The 14870-nt window shown below is 40.8% G+C and overlaps 2 protein-coding genes across 3 annotated transcripts; both read right to left on the bottom strand.

Moving 5' to 3' along the window:
* Positions 1-4531: 4531 nt before the first annotated feature.
* On the bottom strand, positions 4532-5968 carry LOC144715302 (uncharacterized). Its single transcript, XM_078590233.1, has one exon. It carries the CDS (start codon positions 5966-5968, stop codon positions 4532-4534), a length of 1437 nt encoding a protein of 478 aa, XP_078446359.1.
* A 2128-nt stretch (positions 5969-8096) lies between these two features.
* Positions 8097-14176, bottom strand: LOC144715107 (uncharacterized). Of its 2 annotated transcripts, XM_078590001.1 has the most exons (11): positions 13996-14176; positions 13768-13932; positions 13594-13647; positions 13169-13252; positions 10897-11022; positions 9775-9842; positions 9487-9556; positions 9260-9325; positions 9116-9193; positions 8923-8995; positions 8097-8252 (listed from the first exon to the last, which is right to left on the bottom strand). In XM_078590001.1, exons 1-10 carry the CDS (start codon positions 14071-14073, stop codon positions 8948-8950), a joined length of 837 nt encoding a protein of 278 aa, XP_078446127.1. In that variant the 5' UTR covers positions 14074-14176; the 3' UTR covers positions 8097-8252; positions 8923-8947. The 2 variants fall into 2 exon arrangements, with proteins under 2 accessions (XP_078446127.1, XP_078446126.1); XM_078590000.1 differs by having other exon boundaries at positions 13768-14176.
* Positions 14177-14870: the final 694 nt, after the last annotated feature.

Below are 14870 nucleotides of genomic sequence, written 5' to 3'. Positions count from 1 at the left end.
TTCGTCGTTAGTCGTGGCACAGTGTGGGCCCCACATTCGCCCGTGATCTGCGATTGTCAGAATGGACGGCTGGGATCGGTCAAAAAGGATGCACGTGACCAGGCCATATCGCCCACGCTTGCGGTTATCGTGTTGGGACGCGGACGGGACGGTTTTTTCGTCTCATGACGAAAAAACGTCCCGTTCGCGAAATTGGACGAAATCCGGAATGGAAATTCGTCGCGAAACAAACGGGCGGACGCTTTTCGTCCTCTCTGACGAAAAAATATCACGTCCGCGTTCCTGACTGATTCTGGACGTCGGACGGGACGATCTTCGTCCTGTCCCGTCCAGTCCATCATCCACGTCCCAGACAATCGGCAACTAGGGAACGGCACATCTGGGACATGACGCCCCGGACGTGCGAGACGGATGACGGGTTGTGACGGACGATGACGTGACAAAATTTTCGTCACGTCACTCGTCCAAGGATTTTCAAAAAAATCGTCACTGACCCGTCACTCGTCCGCAAATCCTCGTCACCGTCACCGTGACGGAAAATATTTTCATTTTTATATCTTATGTATTTTTATTCTTATTGTTATTGTGTTATGTGACCGGCCCTCTCCCTCTCTCTCTCAACTCCTCCCCTTACGATCGCTCCCTCTCCTTCTCCCCTTACGATCTCCCCTTACTGGTGATCGGCATGGTGACGATTGCCGCCGGGCCGCTGCCGATGATGCAGAGGCGCGATCTTAGGGTTTTGCTGCCCTCCTCCATGGTGGGATTCGAGCTGCCTGGTCTGGCCCAGACAGCTCGGTCATTCATTGTTTTCTCTAAAGGCTATGCTACGCATGTTCATTACTTCAACTTCCCCCCTTGAATCTTTTTTCTGCAGCGTGTTGATAAGTTTGTAAACATAGAGAGATTGATAGGTTGATATAATCGCGAATAGGAAGCAAATTTTTCTGTTTGCAGTTTTCTGGTGAGCCTTGGACCCATCAGAATTTCCGGTTCTGCACGTCTCTCTAGATTTTTTCATCCTATTTGAATTATTCTAAATTTTCCGAATTGAGATTATTATAGTTGTCAATTGAATCCGCTCGGCAGGATGCATGGCAGCATTGGATGCGGAGCATTACTTCCAAGAAATCTGTGCTTAGGAAGGGAAAACAGATTGATTGGCGCCTCTTCCATATATTAAACTATTCGTGACGAAGAAACTCGTGGGCCGGTTATTTTTGGACTGACCTGCTCGTGTTTTGTCGCTTGATCTGTCTCTCTCATCTCTCATTATTGTTTGTTGAGGATTATTCTTGCCGGTTCCATTCTCCATGAAGGAATCCTGAACACCATACATGGCTCGTTTTATCATTCTATTCATCTCTCTATCTTTTCTCTTATCGTGGTTCGATAAATACATGTGATTTGCCTAAGTTCCACCTTATAAAAACATACGCATAACCAATTATCGAATCTCTTTCGGGCGTTCTGTCGAATACCCTGCGGTCGTTTGACAGAAGTACCCTCTTATTTTTTTACTAAAACGAAAACACAAAAAAAATCAACTAGTTGATCATTACCACCTATTTAATAATAAATTATAATTGTATTAAAATTCCATCACGGATGTCATCCGTGACGGATTATTCGTAACGTCACTCATCCGTACCACCCCGTCACGTCACCATCACGGGCGATCCGTCACCGCCACCATCACCGTCACGGGCCCTCTGATTCGTCACCGTCACCGTCATGTCATCCGTCACGTGACCGTCACGGTGACGCGTGACGTGACGGATGACGATTGTCGATCCCTATCGACAACTAATCAACTATACTAGAGTAGGGACACGGACGAGACGGTTTTTTCGCCCAAGGACAAAAAAATCGTCTCTTCCGCGAGGTTAGACGAAAACCGGGATGGAAATTTATCCTGAGAAGAACGGACGGGATGGGTTTCATCCACTCGGATGAAAAAACTATCCCATCCGAAGGTCTGGGACAAATAAAACATCCCGCTTGCGTCCCTGAACTGACTCCGGATGTCCCGCAGGACGATATTCATCCCGTCCCATCCATCATCCACGTCCCCGACGATCCGGAACTATACTTGCAGACCAGTTAATATATATAGGGAAAATTGTCCCATATATCCCAGGTTTTTTTAAATGCACGCGATCTATCCCGTGTTTTTAAAAAGGTCCGCTATCTATCCCCTTACCGCGATCTATCCCCTGTTTTTTACAACGTCCGCAATCTATCCCTCATTTCTTCAAAAACAGCGATCTATCCCGGAGTTTTCCCGACGATGACGTGGCGTCCGACGCGGCATCCAAGTGGGCTGACCGTAATAGACGTGGCATCCAAGTCGGACGCCACGTCATCGTCGGGAGAACTACGGGAAAACTACGGGAAAACTGCGGGCTCTCTCTCTTCTCCGCGATCTCTCTCTCTCTCTCGCTCGGTTTCTCTCACTCTGTCTCTCTCTGTTTGTGTGCCTCTCTCTCTCTCTCGGTTTCTCTCATTCTGTCTCTCTCCATCTTTCTTTCTCTCTTAATCTTTCTCATTATCTCTCTCTCCCTCTCTGTTTCTCTCCTTCGATCTCTCTCTATTTCTCGTTATCTCGTTTTGTCTCTATCTATCTATCCATCTATATATATATCTCTGTCTCGCTCTCTTTCTGTCACTCCACGCCTTCAGTCTGCATTTTCTCCATTTCTCTTCCTCACTCCTCCCTTGATCTATATTCTTCTCTCTCAACCTCCTTCTTTCTTCTCCCTCCTCCCTATCTCTTTCTACCTCTCTCCTCCGCGATCTCTCTCTCTCTCTCGCTCGGTTTCTCTCACTCTGTCTCTCTCTGTTTGTGTGCCTCTCTCTCTCTCTCTCGGTTTCCCTCATTCTTGTCTCTCTCCATCTCTCTTTCTCTCTTAATCTTTCTCATTATCTCTCTCTCCCTCTCTGTTTCTCTCCTTCGATCTCTCTCTATTTCTCGTTATCTCGTTTTGTCTCTATCTATCTATCCATCTATATATATATATATATCTCTGTCTCGCTCTCTGTCTGTCACTCCACGCCTTCGGTCTGCATTTTCTCCATTTCTCTTCCTCACTCCTCCCTTGATCTATATTCTTCTCTCTCAACCTCCTTCCTTCTTCTCCCTCCTCCCTATCTCTTTCTACCTCTCTCCCTTCTCGCTTTCTCTTTCTATCTCTCTTCTCCATTTCTCTCTCTTGTCCCCCCTCTCTCAATCTCTTTCTATGCCATCCCTTTCTCTTTCTATCTCTCAACCTCTTTCTCTTCCTCTCTCTCCCCCATTCCCTTTATTTGTCCCTCCATTCCTCTCTACCTCTCTCTCCTTCTCTCTCTACAGTCTCTCTTTCCTCTCTTCTCTTCCTTCGGTTTAAGAAACTCATTCGTCTCTGTGTGCCGCCTTTTTAATTCTCTTTGTCAACGCTGTACGCCATCTGATATTTGACCAGGCACATGTCTGCAAGCCCGGTTTAAGAAACTTGCATGGATATTCTGATGAATTAATTTGACCTTTGGGTCTTGAAAAAGAATGTTTTTACGTCTCGCTTTATGCACAAATATCTTTAGGATTTCTGGAATAATTTTTTGCATCTAGTTTGCCATAAAATTATCACTGCATCTTGATTCTCCGAAACACAATGAACTATTATTGCATCTGGGAGCTCATAAATAGTAAAAACTGCATAGGTCTTCAGGAAGGAAAAAGTTTGCATCCGGGTCGTCAAAGTGTCCTTCTTGCATCTCGGTTTTTTCCAAAAAAAAACATTCGTCTTCTGGGTTTCCCAAACATGTTGCATGTTCAAACACCTTTGGGCTAGTACCGACATTTTCATAATCTAAACCAATTTGTTGTTCTTGTCTGCGGTTGAACTGCTCATGCCGGGGGAAATGATGAACTGTTCTTGCGACTCCCGCCCACCTCGTTCAATGGTGACAAACTGGCCTCCGTAACTTCCCAAATAACTAGTTCTCCGCGGGACACCCGATGTCTGTATAGAGAGATACTTACCCAATTTACTTATTACTTCAAACAACGAACTTACATGCGAAAAAAAAATTAAACTTACGCAGGTGTGCAGTGGTCCACTAGCTCCAATTATTGCCCCATAAACTGGCTGTTCTGGTGATTTCCCTCCTTGTACTTGGACATCAGTAATTTGTTCCACTTGCTTCTTTCGTCCCTACAAAAGGACACAGAACCGATTAGAGTATGGCAACTTACAAACAAGTACACCGAATATATATATACATATGAAAGAAAATGAATCATACCAGTAACTTGCCGACGCTTTTCCACAAATTTTTAAATGCGGAAGATGAAGCCTCTCCCCTTTCATGCGTAATGGGTCTAGGATAATGTTGGAGAACCTGCTGGCTAATTTCAGGAAGTTGGTTGTCTCTATCATCCACCTCAAGCCGCGAGGTTTCTACGACTTCCTGTAAACCCTGCATATTTTTTTAAAACATGTTCACTTATCACGGTTGATTAAAATTCTAAGAAGATAACGTTTGATTCGATTCATACCATGTCTGTAGCCTGATTACATCTTTGGGGGCATGTCTTCCGATTGTGACCAAATTCTTGGCAAAGAGAGCACTGCTTCTGCGTGCCTTTATTCGTGAATCCTTGACGATTAAGATAAAATCTCTCAACCATGTCAACTCTTCTCCTCATCTTCGGCCTCCCAGGTTGTCGCTTGACAAGAGGAGGGAATACATAGGTCAATTCATCTTCATCCCACATGTTTCTCATATTCATCAGTGGTATACCCATATGATACGCCCTCTGGTACATATCCCTCTTGTAGCAGTCAGAGACAAAATTTTTAGGGTCATCCTTGATCCAATGAATGCAAGTGATAGCATGGGGGCAAGGAATACCCCTTAATGCCCAATATCTGCAGCTACATTTCTGAGCACGCAGGTCAACCACATATCCTTCTCCGAATATCATAACTTCGAATTGATAATGGCCAGCATGTTTGAGTCTGTATTTCCTAGACTTCAATCTGTTCTCTTCGAGCAAGCCTCTTATTCGGGGGCATAATTGATCGGAATTGTCAGAGAACAAATCCCTTTTGCGAACTATCCTCTGCATGCATGCACTCCAGATATCTTCTAACATGTCTATGATACGTTTTCCCTTGTATGGCAAGATGTAACTATTGAAGCATTCACAGATGTTGCTATCAATCGTCTCACATTTTGGCCATTCACTAATAAACGCCATGCAAAACTTGTGCACACCTACGGCGTCAAAATCACGTGCAGCCTCAGGTTTAATTGACCTCATCTGTCGTAGGAGCTTCCAGAATTCTTCGGGATTTGTGCATTTCACAGTCCTCCAAAAAATATTCTTCAACAGCTCAGTGGAATGCCCCCGCTTCTTCCAATTTGCAAAGATATGCCTGGCACAATTTCTGTGCTCTGCATTTGGCAACAGTTTTGCCATTGCGTTACCTAAACCCTTCTGTTGGTCACTCATAAATGTCCAACCGATACCGTCAGCAATCCCTAGGTCCTGTATTAGCAATTCAATGAACCAAGTCCAGGAATCTTCGTTTTCTCCTTCGACTACAGCCCAAGCAATTGGAAACATTTGGTTGTTTCCATCATTCCCAACTGCACTCAACAACTGCCCTTTCACCTCACTCTTCAGAAAACAACTGTCCAGTCCAATGAATTTCCTACACCCCTTAAGAAAACCCCTAGCCAAAGACTCAAAGCATATATAGAGTCTCCTAAACCTAACTTGCGAATCAGGGGTGTCCGTATCGAGCAATAACTTGAAGGTGCTATTCTCGTTTACCTTCCTCAATTCAGCTACATAGGACGGCAACAAGTGGTAATGGTCATCCAGGGATCCTTGAAGCATCTTGCGAGCAGTGGATCTTGCTTTGTAACACGTAGTCCTCCCCACCGTGATTCCAAATTTATGGTTCATCTCCCGCACCATATCGCCCACAGGCCAGTAATTATTCATGCGGAAGTTTTCGAGGAAATGATTCGCAATCCACTTATAATCAGCCTATCTATTCCTTGCAGACCGACTGCACGTATGTCTATCGTTAATGTCTTCACGACGATAGCATCTTCCGTCTGGCACCAACTAGCATATACCCGCCACGGGCAATCATTACTGCATCTCACTTCAATGTCTCACAAGACTTCTTCAATCTAAAATTGAACCCACTCCATATGGCATGGTTCTTCATAGCCGCCATAAATTGAGCGGCCGACTCAAATTTCATGCCTACTTCAAAGCTAATCGCCTCAACGGGGAAACTGGTATCGTACCTTTTGCAACGTGGCATGAACCTAACATTTTCGAACTCCTCATCTGTATAAGTGGGAGTTATTATCTCATCTTCAGAATTATCGTTCCCACTACAAATCTCTTCTTCACTTAAATGTCCTACAAAATCACTTGTAGAAGCATCACTGCCACGAGCGAGCTGACGATCCTAATTAACGCGAAACACATTTCTCGCCCCATCGGCCCTATTCCACGGACAATAAGAAACAATAAATAACGTATTGTAAAAATTCTAATTCCACATTCACCCATTTTGTGAGGAATTATAACATATGGAATAAAAATTTATTGTGCGTAATAAATGTGTACTTACATTGTTCTTTACTTTTACGTATGCTTGAACAAATGATGAAAAATCGTAAAGGACTCCTCGAATTCAGCTGTCTCCAGGAATAATGTCAAATTTGAGCTGTCAAGATATATGTCTAAAGTCAGATTTAGAGTCACAATGATAGAAATCATTTCAACTGGAAGGAAAAAATATGTTGGTAAATGAATTCCAATCTGTTGAAGATTACTTGTAAGGTCTTGTTCTATGATGTGGTTTGATGTTTTGTTCCAAGTATTTGTCTCAGACTGAACAAAAATTGTCACGATTTGAGCGATTGGTTGAAGAACGAGACGAGGGGTGTAGTAAAAGATGATGTGGTTGAACGAAGATCAGCTGGATTTTCGTGTATACTCGAAGATACTGACCATGATCCAATTGCTTGGAAAATTTGGGGAGTTGTGATGATTTATACGAGAATTAGAGGCAGAAACAGGGAGTGAATAGGAGGCTTGTTTCTTTGTGTGTTCCTTGTTGTTTGGTCCTTGTTCATGGCGTCTCTCTTTCCTTCTTTTGGCTCTCCCCTGTCTCTGTATTTGATGGAACCGTTCGTCAACAGGATATGCTGGTGAAGTATCATAACGGTATATACTGGGTGTTGAAGAGGAGATGTGCATGATCCCAGAGGAGAAACCGGGGAGACTAGTATTGATAGTAGAAATTAAATTTAGCAAAAGTTAAGAGTAACATTTTGTAAAGTTGCTACTGAAATTCTGATGTTATCGTGGCAGTTGATTGATATGATGATCTATTCATCAGATGATAGTAAGTAATATGAAATGATAACGTTAAAATCCTGAGAGAACAGGGGAATATGACTTGTTGGTAGTGGTGTTATGGTATTGGGAGGGATTGATGATAGTGAATATAAACTAACTAGTTCACTTAATATTGGGTGCATGTAGCTATTGTTTATGATTCATATTAAGTTGTTTCAGATCATGTTATGAGCTGGTTCTTTGGTCAGGTTGCAGTCTTGAGGTAATCCATTAAACTGTAGTTTGCTTGCATCTACACCATGAGACCCGTACAATGGAAATTTAGAGTTCCTCAAATTAAATATTGTAAAACGTAGAATAATTCATCTATGGTTTGAGTCTATTTTATATGCTAAGATCTACATTCAAGGAATTTTTCTGAAGTTCATGACATATTTCAGTAGAAGCAAGGGGGTTTTAGTTTTGTGTTTAAGTGACACTCTAAAAGAATCTGAAGTTGCTAAAAGGCAAGGCCTAAAGAATTAAAAATCTTCAACGTGAAATAAATATTCAAATAAGACACATTAAAGGAATTTCCTTCATGACAAAACATAAATATCTAGATGATTTCCCTTAAATATTAAATGTCGCCAGAAAGTAGAACGTAGATACTTTTAAATAATAAGAAAAAAATAAGATACTGGAAAAACCGCATGAAATTTAATTTCTTCTCAAACCTATGGAGGGGAAGAGCCAAATCTTCATGTTTATAATCCAAAACCTTCGATAAATTATCATCAGCGATACAAATAATAAATTATCATCGATGATTCTACTTAATTCAGGACAGCATGCACCCTTCTAAAATTTGGTGTCGGCCTTCCTGCAGGGATTGATACTGCCAATTTTAAAGCAAAGCATTAGCTGCTGTAAGAATAAAATAAAAAATAAAAAATTAAAAAATCAAATACTTCATGAATGATGGTCAGCTGGATTATCTACAGACTCAATGGACATGAAATTATCTAACCCAAGATCAGATCAGGTTCATCAGAAAAGCTCAACTGGTCAAGAAGAATGGAGACACATGGAACGTTGACAAGACAGCCCAGGTAAACTTTCAGATAGGGAAGGCTATCAAAAAAGATTTTTTGAAAAGAAAGGTCGGAGAGATCACACAAGATCGGTGGCCCTCTCGCGGCTGTCAAGAAAGATATATACAAGAAGAAGATGGAAAACAAGAAGAGTCATAGATCTTGTAGATCCTCCGTCCTTAATATCAGGGAAGTAAGTTTACTCGGAATAATGTGTAATTTAGGAAGCAAGGACTAGCTGTGCTGCGGCAAAGAAAATAGATTTTATTACGATTTCATGAGCAATTAGTGGGATAAAAGACAGATAAAAATGAGATGCAAATGCCAAAGAAAGCACTTTTTAGATGAAAGGATTGATGGGCCATGAAGGAACATGTGTGGATCGAATGGCTTTCCTAATCCCACTAAATGACAAATAAATTTAAATTTTCGATACAAGCTAAAATATACTAACGACCAGAGACATATAATTACCTCACAGGGCTTTCAGAATCACTGCTCAATCCGAAACCTTCCTGCATATTGTTATTCCATCACCAATCGGCACCTACAAATCACCCGAGAATTTCAAGTTTCCCATTGGAAAGAAAGCCAGAAAAAAAGTACTACATATGATGAAAATAAAGCAATGAAAAAGAAGTCTGGTAGACAATATAAAATTAATTACCATACTGATATTCACCCGCCGATCATTGAAAATCTTGTCATTGAAATTTCTTATGCTGACTGTCGTTTTGTCAGTAACCTGCAGAGGAGAGGCTAATCAAGAACAAGATGTTTTCTATTTCTTTGTTTCGTGCAGAGTAAGTACCAGCGGGTCGGCCACTTTTCCCAGCCATAGAACGTTGTCCACAACTATAACTCCTCCAATCCTCACCTGTCCATAGCGGAGAAAAAAAAATGCTTTCATTTCCATCGTCAATACATAAAATAAAGATATCCGACGACAGAAAGATGAATAGTCCCCAGCAGATGGTTCATATTTTTGGTCTTGAGAAAATATTCTGATAACAAGAGAGAGAAGGAAACGGGAAGCACCAGTTGAAGTAGCAACTCAAAGTACTGATCATAGGATCTCTTGTCTGCGTCAACAAACGCAAAGTCATATCTGTGGAAGAGTCGGAATTAAAGAGAAAATAACAATGAGAAAAAGGACCACGATGAAAAGCAGAGCAGAATTTTATTTAAGGAGAGTGGTATTTTCATGATAAAAAATGTTTTCATGGTTACCAAGTGAGAAAATATGGCGGGAAATAAATGGCTCAAGAAAAAATTCACAAAATGTCATTTTTATGGAGAAATTAAATAGAGACTTCCAACATGTACCTGCTTGATTCACCATTTTCAACCATGGTTCTTAAGGTATCCACGGCGGGTCCCTGCCTTACATCCACCTGCATCAATAACAGTTGTCAACCCCATAGGACATGTTTGGTTATTGTGAAATATTTTGATCGAGAATGACCTAAAACTCTTGGTTAATCTTTTCTAACAAAAGTGTGATCTTACCCCACAAAACTCTTTCAGATTTTCTTAGAAAACTCCCTCCCAGAAGGGGAAGGATTGGTCGGTTTTTTGTACATAATCCCAAAAGTTTCTGATATGATACCAGGCTGCATTTACGAGTGTCAGCGGCCCAAGAAGCATCAGCAGCCCACGAGTCCAACAGCAACCCTAACTTAAGGGTTGGGGGGTTGGGGAAGGAGGGGCAGCCAGTATCATCGTAAGTCCTTCTCCCTCTCCCTTTCCCTCAGCGAGCTCTGGATCGCTAGCTCCTTGCTCACCCCTCTGCTCCTTCGACATGCAGATGTTCTTCCCTGCAACCGGACGCCGTTGAATTTCGTCTTTTGAGTGACGATCTTTCCACTCCCTCGGAATTCTCCCTGTTTCTCTCCTCTCTCCTTCCCCGACCTATATCTTGTTTCCCCTGCTTGTGAGAAATGTTATCACGTTTCTGGGCATCGACGAAGCCTGAGATAGAGGGGGATCATCTTCCCTTTTCAGTAATTGAAAGTATTTTGGAGTTTCTTATCAGTTTCTTTTAGAATAAATAATTGCACTTCCAAGGTTAACTTGGAAGTCTGAAATAAAAAGATAATGATCAAGTAAGCGAGTTGAAGCGTTAATGCAGACTGCATATTACTTCTGTAAGAGACAAATATCTATCCACATAAAATATTTCAACTTTTCAAGCATAACTACTTCCCTTTGTTAATATATATCACACAAATCTCAAAAAGCCTTCAAACAGAGAAGGAATCTGGAGCGCAGAGCTCCAAAAAAAATTTTAAAACAAAACCATAGAATACAAAACAGTAACCAAACTTCTAGGTGTTTTAAGTGAAGAAATGGCTTTCAGAAATAAAGGAAAATCACTATCCTAACAATTCAACGTTCCAACAAGAATGTTATGGGACTTAATAAGATAATCAAAAAGATGGCCATCACCTTGTGGGAAACACCAGCACACTCATAGTATTTTTTTGCGATTTGGAGACACTTTGCATCTTTTTCACATGCAACCAAGCGACCTGACTCAGGCAGAGCCGATGCAATTGCAAGCGATGAATATCCCTGAAAGGAAAATGCAAGTTTTTAAGGCGTAAGATGATGACATTGTCTCAACAGGATAATGAGATTGTAAGTGAAAAAGAGAAAAATACGATCCCCATCCCTGTTACAAGTATTTCTATCATTTTAACCCATGAGGGGCATTTTGAATTTTATGATTGTTGAATGTTTCTCTTTAAATATGGTAGCCCTCCCTTTAGATGGGCAGCCCCGCAATCACCTCACCTGATCTTCAGACTGCATTTCTCAGGATCGATAAACTCTCACTAGGGTTTGGCACACCTCCATAGTCAATGTCAATGTCATCGGCCCTCAGAGATGTTGACATTAACAATGAAGTTAATGGTTTCCAGGGTGGTTGACAATGACAGTGACGTTGACAGTTTCCAACAGCTACACTGTACGTCAATCTTTCATCATCGTCAATGCCAACAGGATAACCCAAATGAACAGAGGCAGGAGTCAACCACATCTGTAACACGGACGATCATGTTGATGTTGATGACGATGTTGCCAATAACAGGTACCCTTGGGATTGACTTCCATGCTGGCTTTGATTTCACCATTGACAAATCGTGAACAACCAGTCATCAATCTCTCCATCCCATGAAAAAATCATAGGGATGCGCCCAATCATTTCCCTCGTCCCCTCTCTCTCTTTCTCCCAGATCATCCTTCCATTCCTTGGGTTCGTATCAATGAACTACGAAAACTTCGGTCTTTGAGTCCCACAATTAAACTTCGGTATGAGTAGATAAGCGCTGTGAAATTGAACAATCACTGTCGTTTCCTATCTTTCCTTTTCCAAGAAACTGCTCCAACTAACTCTGGATGGTTGGACGGGAGTGAACTAGCATAAATGTAACCTGTAATATCTAGATCAAGATGATGAGATATAATAAACAAAACTCTGTGCAATCAAGGCAACGTAATAATTTTCCAAAAGAGCACATTTGTTTCGACTTTATTTCCTTTTAAATCGAGGTAATCACTACTTTTTTGGTATCAACTTTATTACACTGATAAAGAGAAAAATAGGATAAAATGTATACAATATTTTCGAGAGAACAAGCCTTTGTCCGGACTTATACACAGAACTACAGCAATGAAAGAAGGAACCTAGATCAATAAGAATTTGAAACCAAAGAGCTCCAAGTCTGGGCACCAATTTCATGTCTGAGAAAAATAATGTTCATAGATGGATGAGAGACAATAGAACGGGACAGAGGAAAATTCGTTCAGTCATCCATCACAGAGTCTACAGTTTCGTTCTGTTTCGTATCTAACAGGGCTTAGAAGGAACGTATGATGGGACAGATGGATAATGACTGTAAAAGTAATTGACCAGAACCTGACGAACGAACGGAATGAGATGGAACAGAAGTAAGGAAGTGGTTTCATTCAGTTTTCTGTTTTGAGGTCAGGGCAGATGGCTGGTAATGCAGCTTTCCTTTCGTTTTTCTTCTCACAATTAGGCATTAAATCATAAGCTCTCAGACACAGAATTCACCTGAATAAGAGTAAAACTGAATAATGGCAAACTTCTGCTATGAATAATGACAAAAAAAGATAAAAGTAAATTCTTAAAGAAAGTTGAACATTGAGCCCTGATAGGTTCTTTACCAGAACCTATCAAAGAGAGAAATGCCGTGCCAGGCTGGCAACAGAATGTACACAGGATGGGGCCTATGCTGAAATTCTATAAATACAACCTGAAATTTAGTATTAAAGAGAAGGACGAAATTCCACAAAGGTGGTTTCCACTTTGTGAAAGGTCAAGGGTGACCAAGGCTTGCCGTGTTGCGATCGACGACCATAGAGGGGGCGCAACTTCAGGCTTCTCCAATCTCAATCTCTTCTTCCGAATTTTTTTTCTTCCTGTCCCGTTCACTACATTGTGAATTTTTTTCTACAGTTTCGTATTACGAAATCAATGTGATTCTACTCTGCAGAATACTATTTATAGCTTGCCCTTGTCACTAGGTTTGTTGAGTTTTATTGGGCTTTAAGGGTTTTATTGTTATACAACTAACCTACTGTATACAGCAGTATACCAAAAAAAGATGAGAAGTTTTACAGTTCAGCAATAAAGATTCAGCAAAGAAATGGAATCAAATAAAGAAATATGAAAGCCCGGATGACTACATACGGTGAAAACTCCAACTTCAATACAATTTTGAGCTCCAAGAATCTGAACAAGGACTGCGAGGAGTTGTGCTTGCTCGGGGGAGACCTACAAAAAGCTTGAGTTAAATACGATTAAATATCACATCAAATACAGAATAAATATAATCACAAACCTGCATTGAATAGAATATTATATTGATTTTCCTAAACGCAACAGTCGGTCGATTTTCAATTCAAAATCTATTACTTTTTAATTTATGATCACCAGGAAAGTATTTGCTCCATATAATCACCAGGAAAGGCAAAGAAAAGCAAAATTCAGGTCAATAATTATGATCAACGGAAATTAATAAATTTATTTTCTGTGTGTATAAACAACATCGTCAGACTGTATATAAACACAGGCAGAACAGTAATTATAATAATAATGAATATAATTCTACAAACCTGCATCTGGCTTCCAGGCAAACAGGCAGTCTCTTCCCTAAGCTCCCGCAGAATCTAACATAAACCATGAATGGCAGGACCAATATCAAGATAAAGATGATTATGAACACAAATATTATGCGTCAAAATGAAAACAACAAAAAATGAGAAGAAGGAAAACTTTTTAAAAATTACCGGATCTTCACGGACATGTGCCAGAAGATATTTGTAGAGGGCAGGAGTAAGGCTGACCAATTTCTTCTTCGCTAAAGGCCCGTCCTCGATCTCCAAGAAAGAAGCCGGCCCATTTACGGAGGAATCGCCGGAGTTCACCGATGAGAAGACTCGGCAAGAGCGCGCCTTGACAATATTGGAAGAATCAAGAGAAGTGAGGAATCTCTTGCCGATGGTAGGAAGTGATACCTGCGGCAGTGAGATAATTGCCAGACGCGAAGACTTCTGTAAAGGGAGGCATCGAAAGAAGGGTAAACTTCCTGCCATTGATGGTAATCCGAGTTTTACAAATTGGGGTTCAACACTTCTGAATTCGCCATGGCTGCTCCTGGCAAGTTGCCTTCTTTGCTCTGTTTCTATCTGACTATTCGATATTTGGAGGGGAAGAAGAAGGGTGGAATATTGTAAGATATTCCCCCTAAAAATCTCTCTTTTTAATTTTAGTTCCTTAACTTTTGATTATTACTATTATAAGTTGTGCCATGGCCCAATAGAAGGGTTTGGTGTTCAGAGCAAGTGTAATGCAGCCCCTGAGAATATCTTCTTTTGATTTTAATTCCTTAAATTTTTATTATTCTCATCAGTTGTGCTACGGCCCAATAGAAAGGTTTGTTGTTAGTGTCAACTGCAATCTAGCCCCTGATAAGGAGAAAGATTATAGTAGTCCTTAGCTCTAGTTACCAACATAATTTCCAACACGATTCTGCCGACTATTAGTGTATTGGAGGGGAAGAAGAAGGGCACAATATTGTATTTTAGCCCCTGATAATTCAGTTCTTTTGTTTTAATTCCTATAATTTTGATTATTATTATTATAAACTGTGCTATAACCCAATAGAAAGGTTTGCTGTTGAGAGCAAGAGTCAACAGTCCAAGGAGAATTGGAGGGCAATATTGTAATCTAGCCTCTAATAAGAAAGATTACTGCAGTCCATTAGTCTAATTATTTCCAACATATTTTCCAACACAATACTTCTGACTATTGGTTTATTGGAGGGGAAGAAGAAGGGTGTGATATTGTAATTTAGCCCCTGATAATCACTTCATATTTAATTCCTTTAATT

The sequence above is a fragment of the Wolffia australiana genome, chromosome 18 (genome assembly GCF_029677425.1).
Source record: "Wolffia australiana isolate 7733 chromosome 18, ASM2967742v1".
NCBI lineage: Eukaryota > Viridiplantae > Streptophyta > Magnoliopsida > Alismatales > Araceae > Wolffia > Wolffia australiana.
Note: the sequence above shows the minus strand (reverse complement) of the source record. Positions and strands in the feature narration are given on the sequence as shown.

Coding starts and splice junctions, on each gene's coding strand:
- LOC144715107 (XM_078590000.1), bottom strand. CDS start 14,073: ATGGCAGGAAGTTTACCCTTCTTTCGATGCCTCCCTTTACAGAAGTCT. Junction 13,253..13,593: donor TGCCTGGAAGCCAGATGCAG/GTTTGTAGAATT, acceptor AGCTTTTTGTAG/GTCTCCCCCGAGCAAGCACA. Junction 9,557..9,774: donor GAAAATGGTGAATCAAGCAG/GTACATGTTGGA, acceptor ACTCTTCCACAG/ATATGACTTTGCGTTTGTTG.
- LOC144715302 (XM_078590233.1), bottom strand. CDS start 5,968: ATGGTGCGGGAGATGAACCATAAATTTGGAATCACGGTGGGGAGGACT.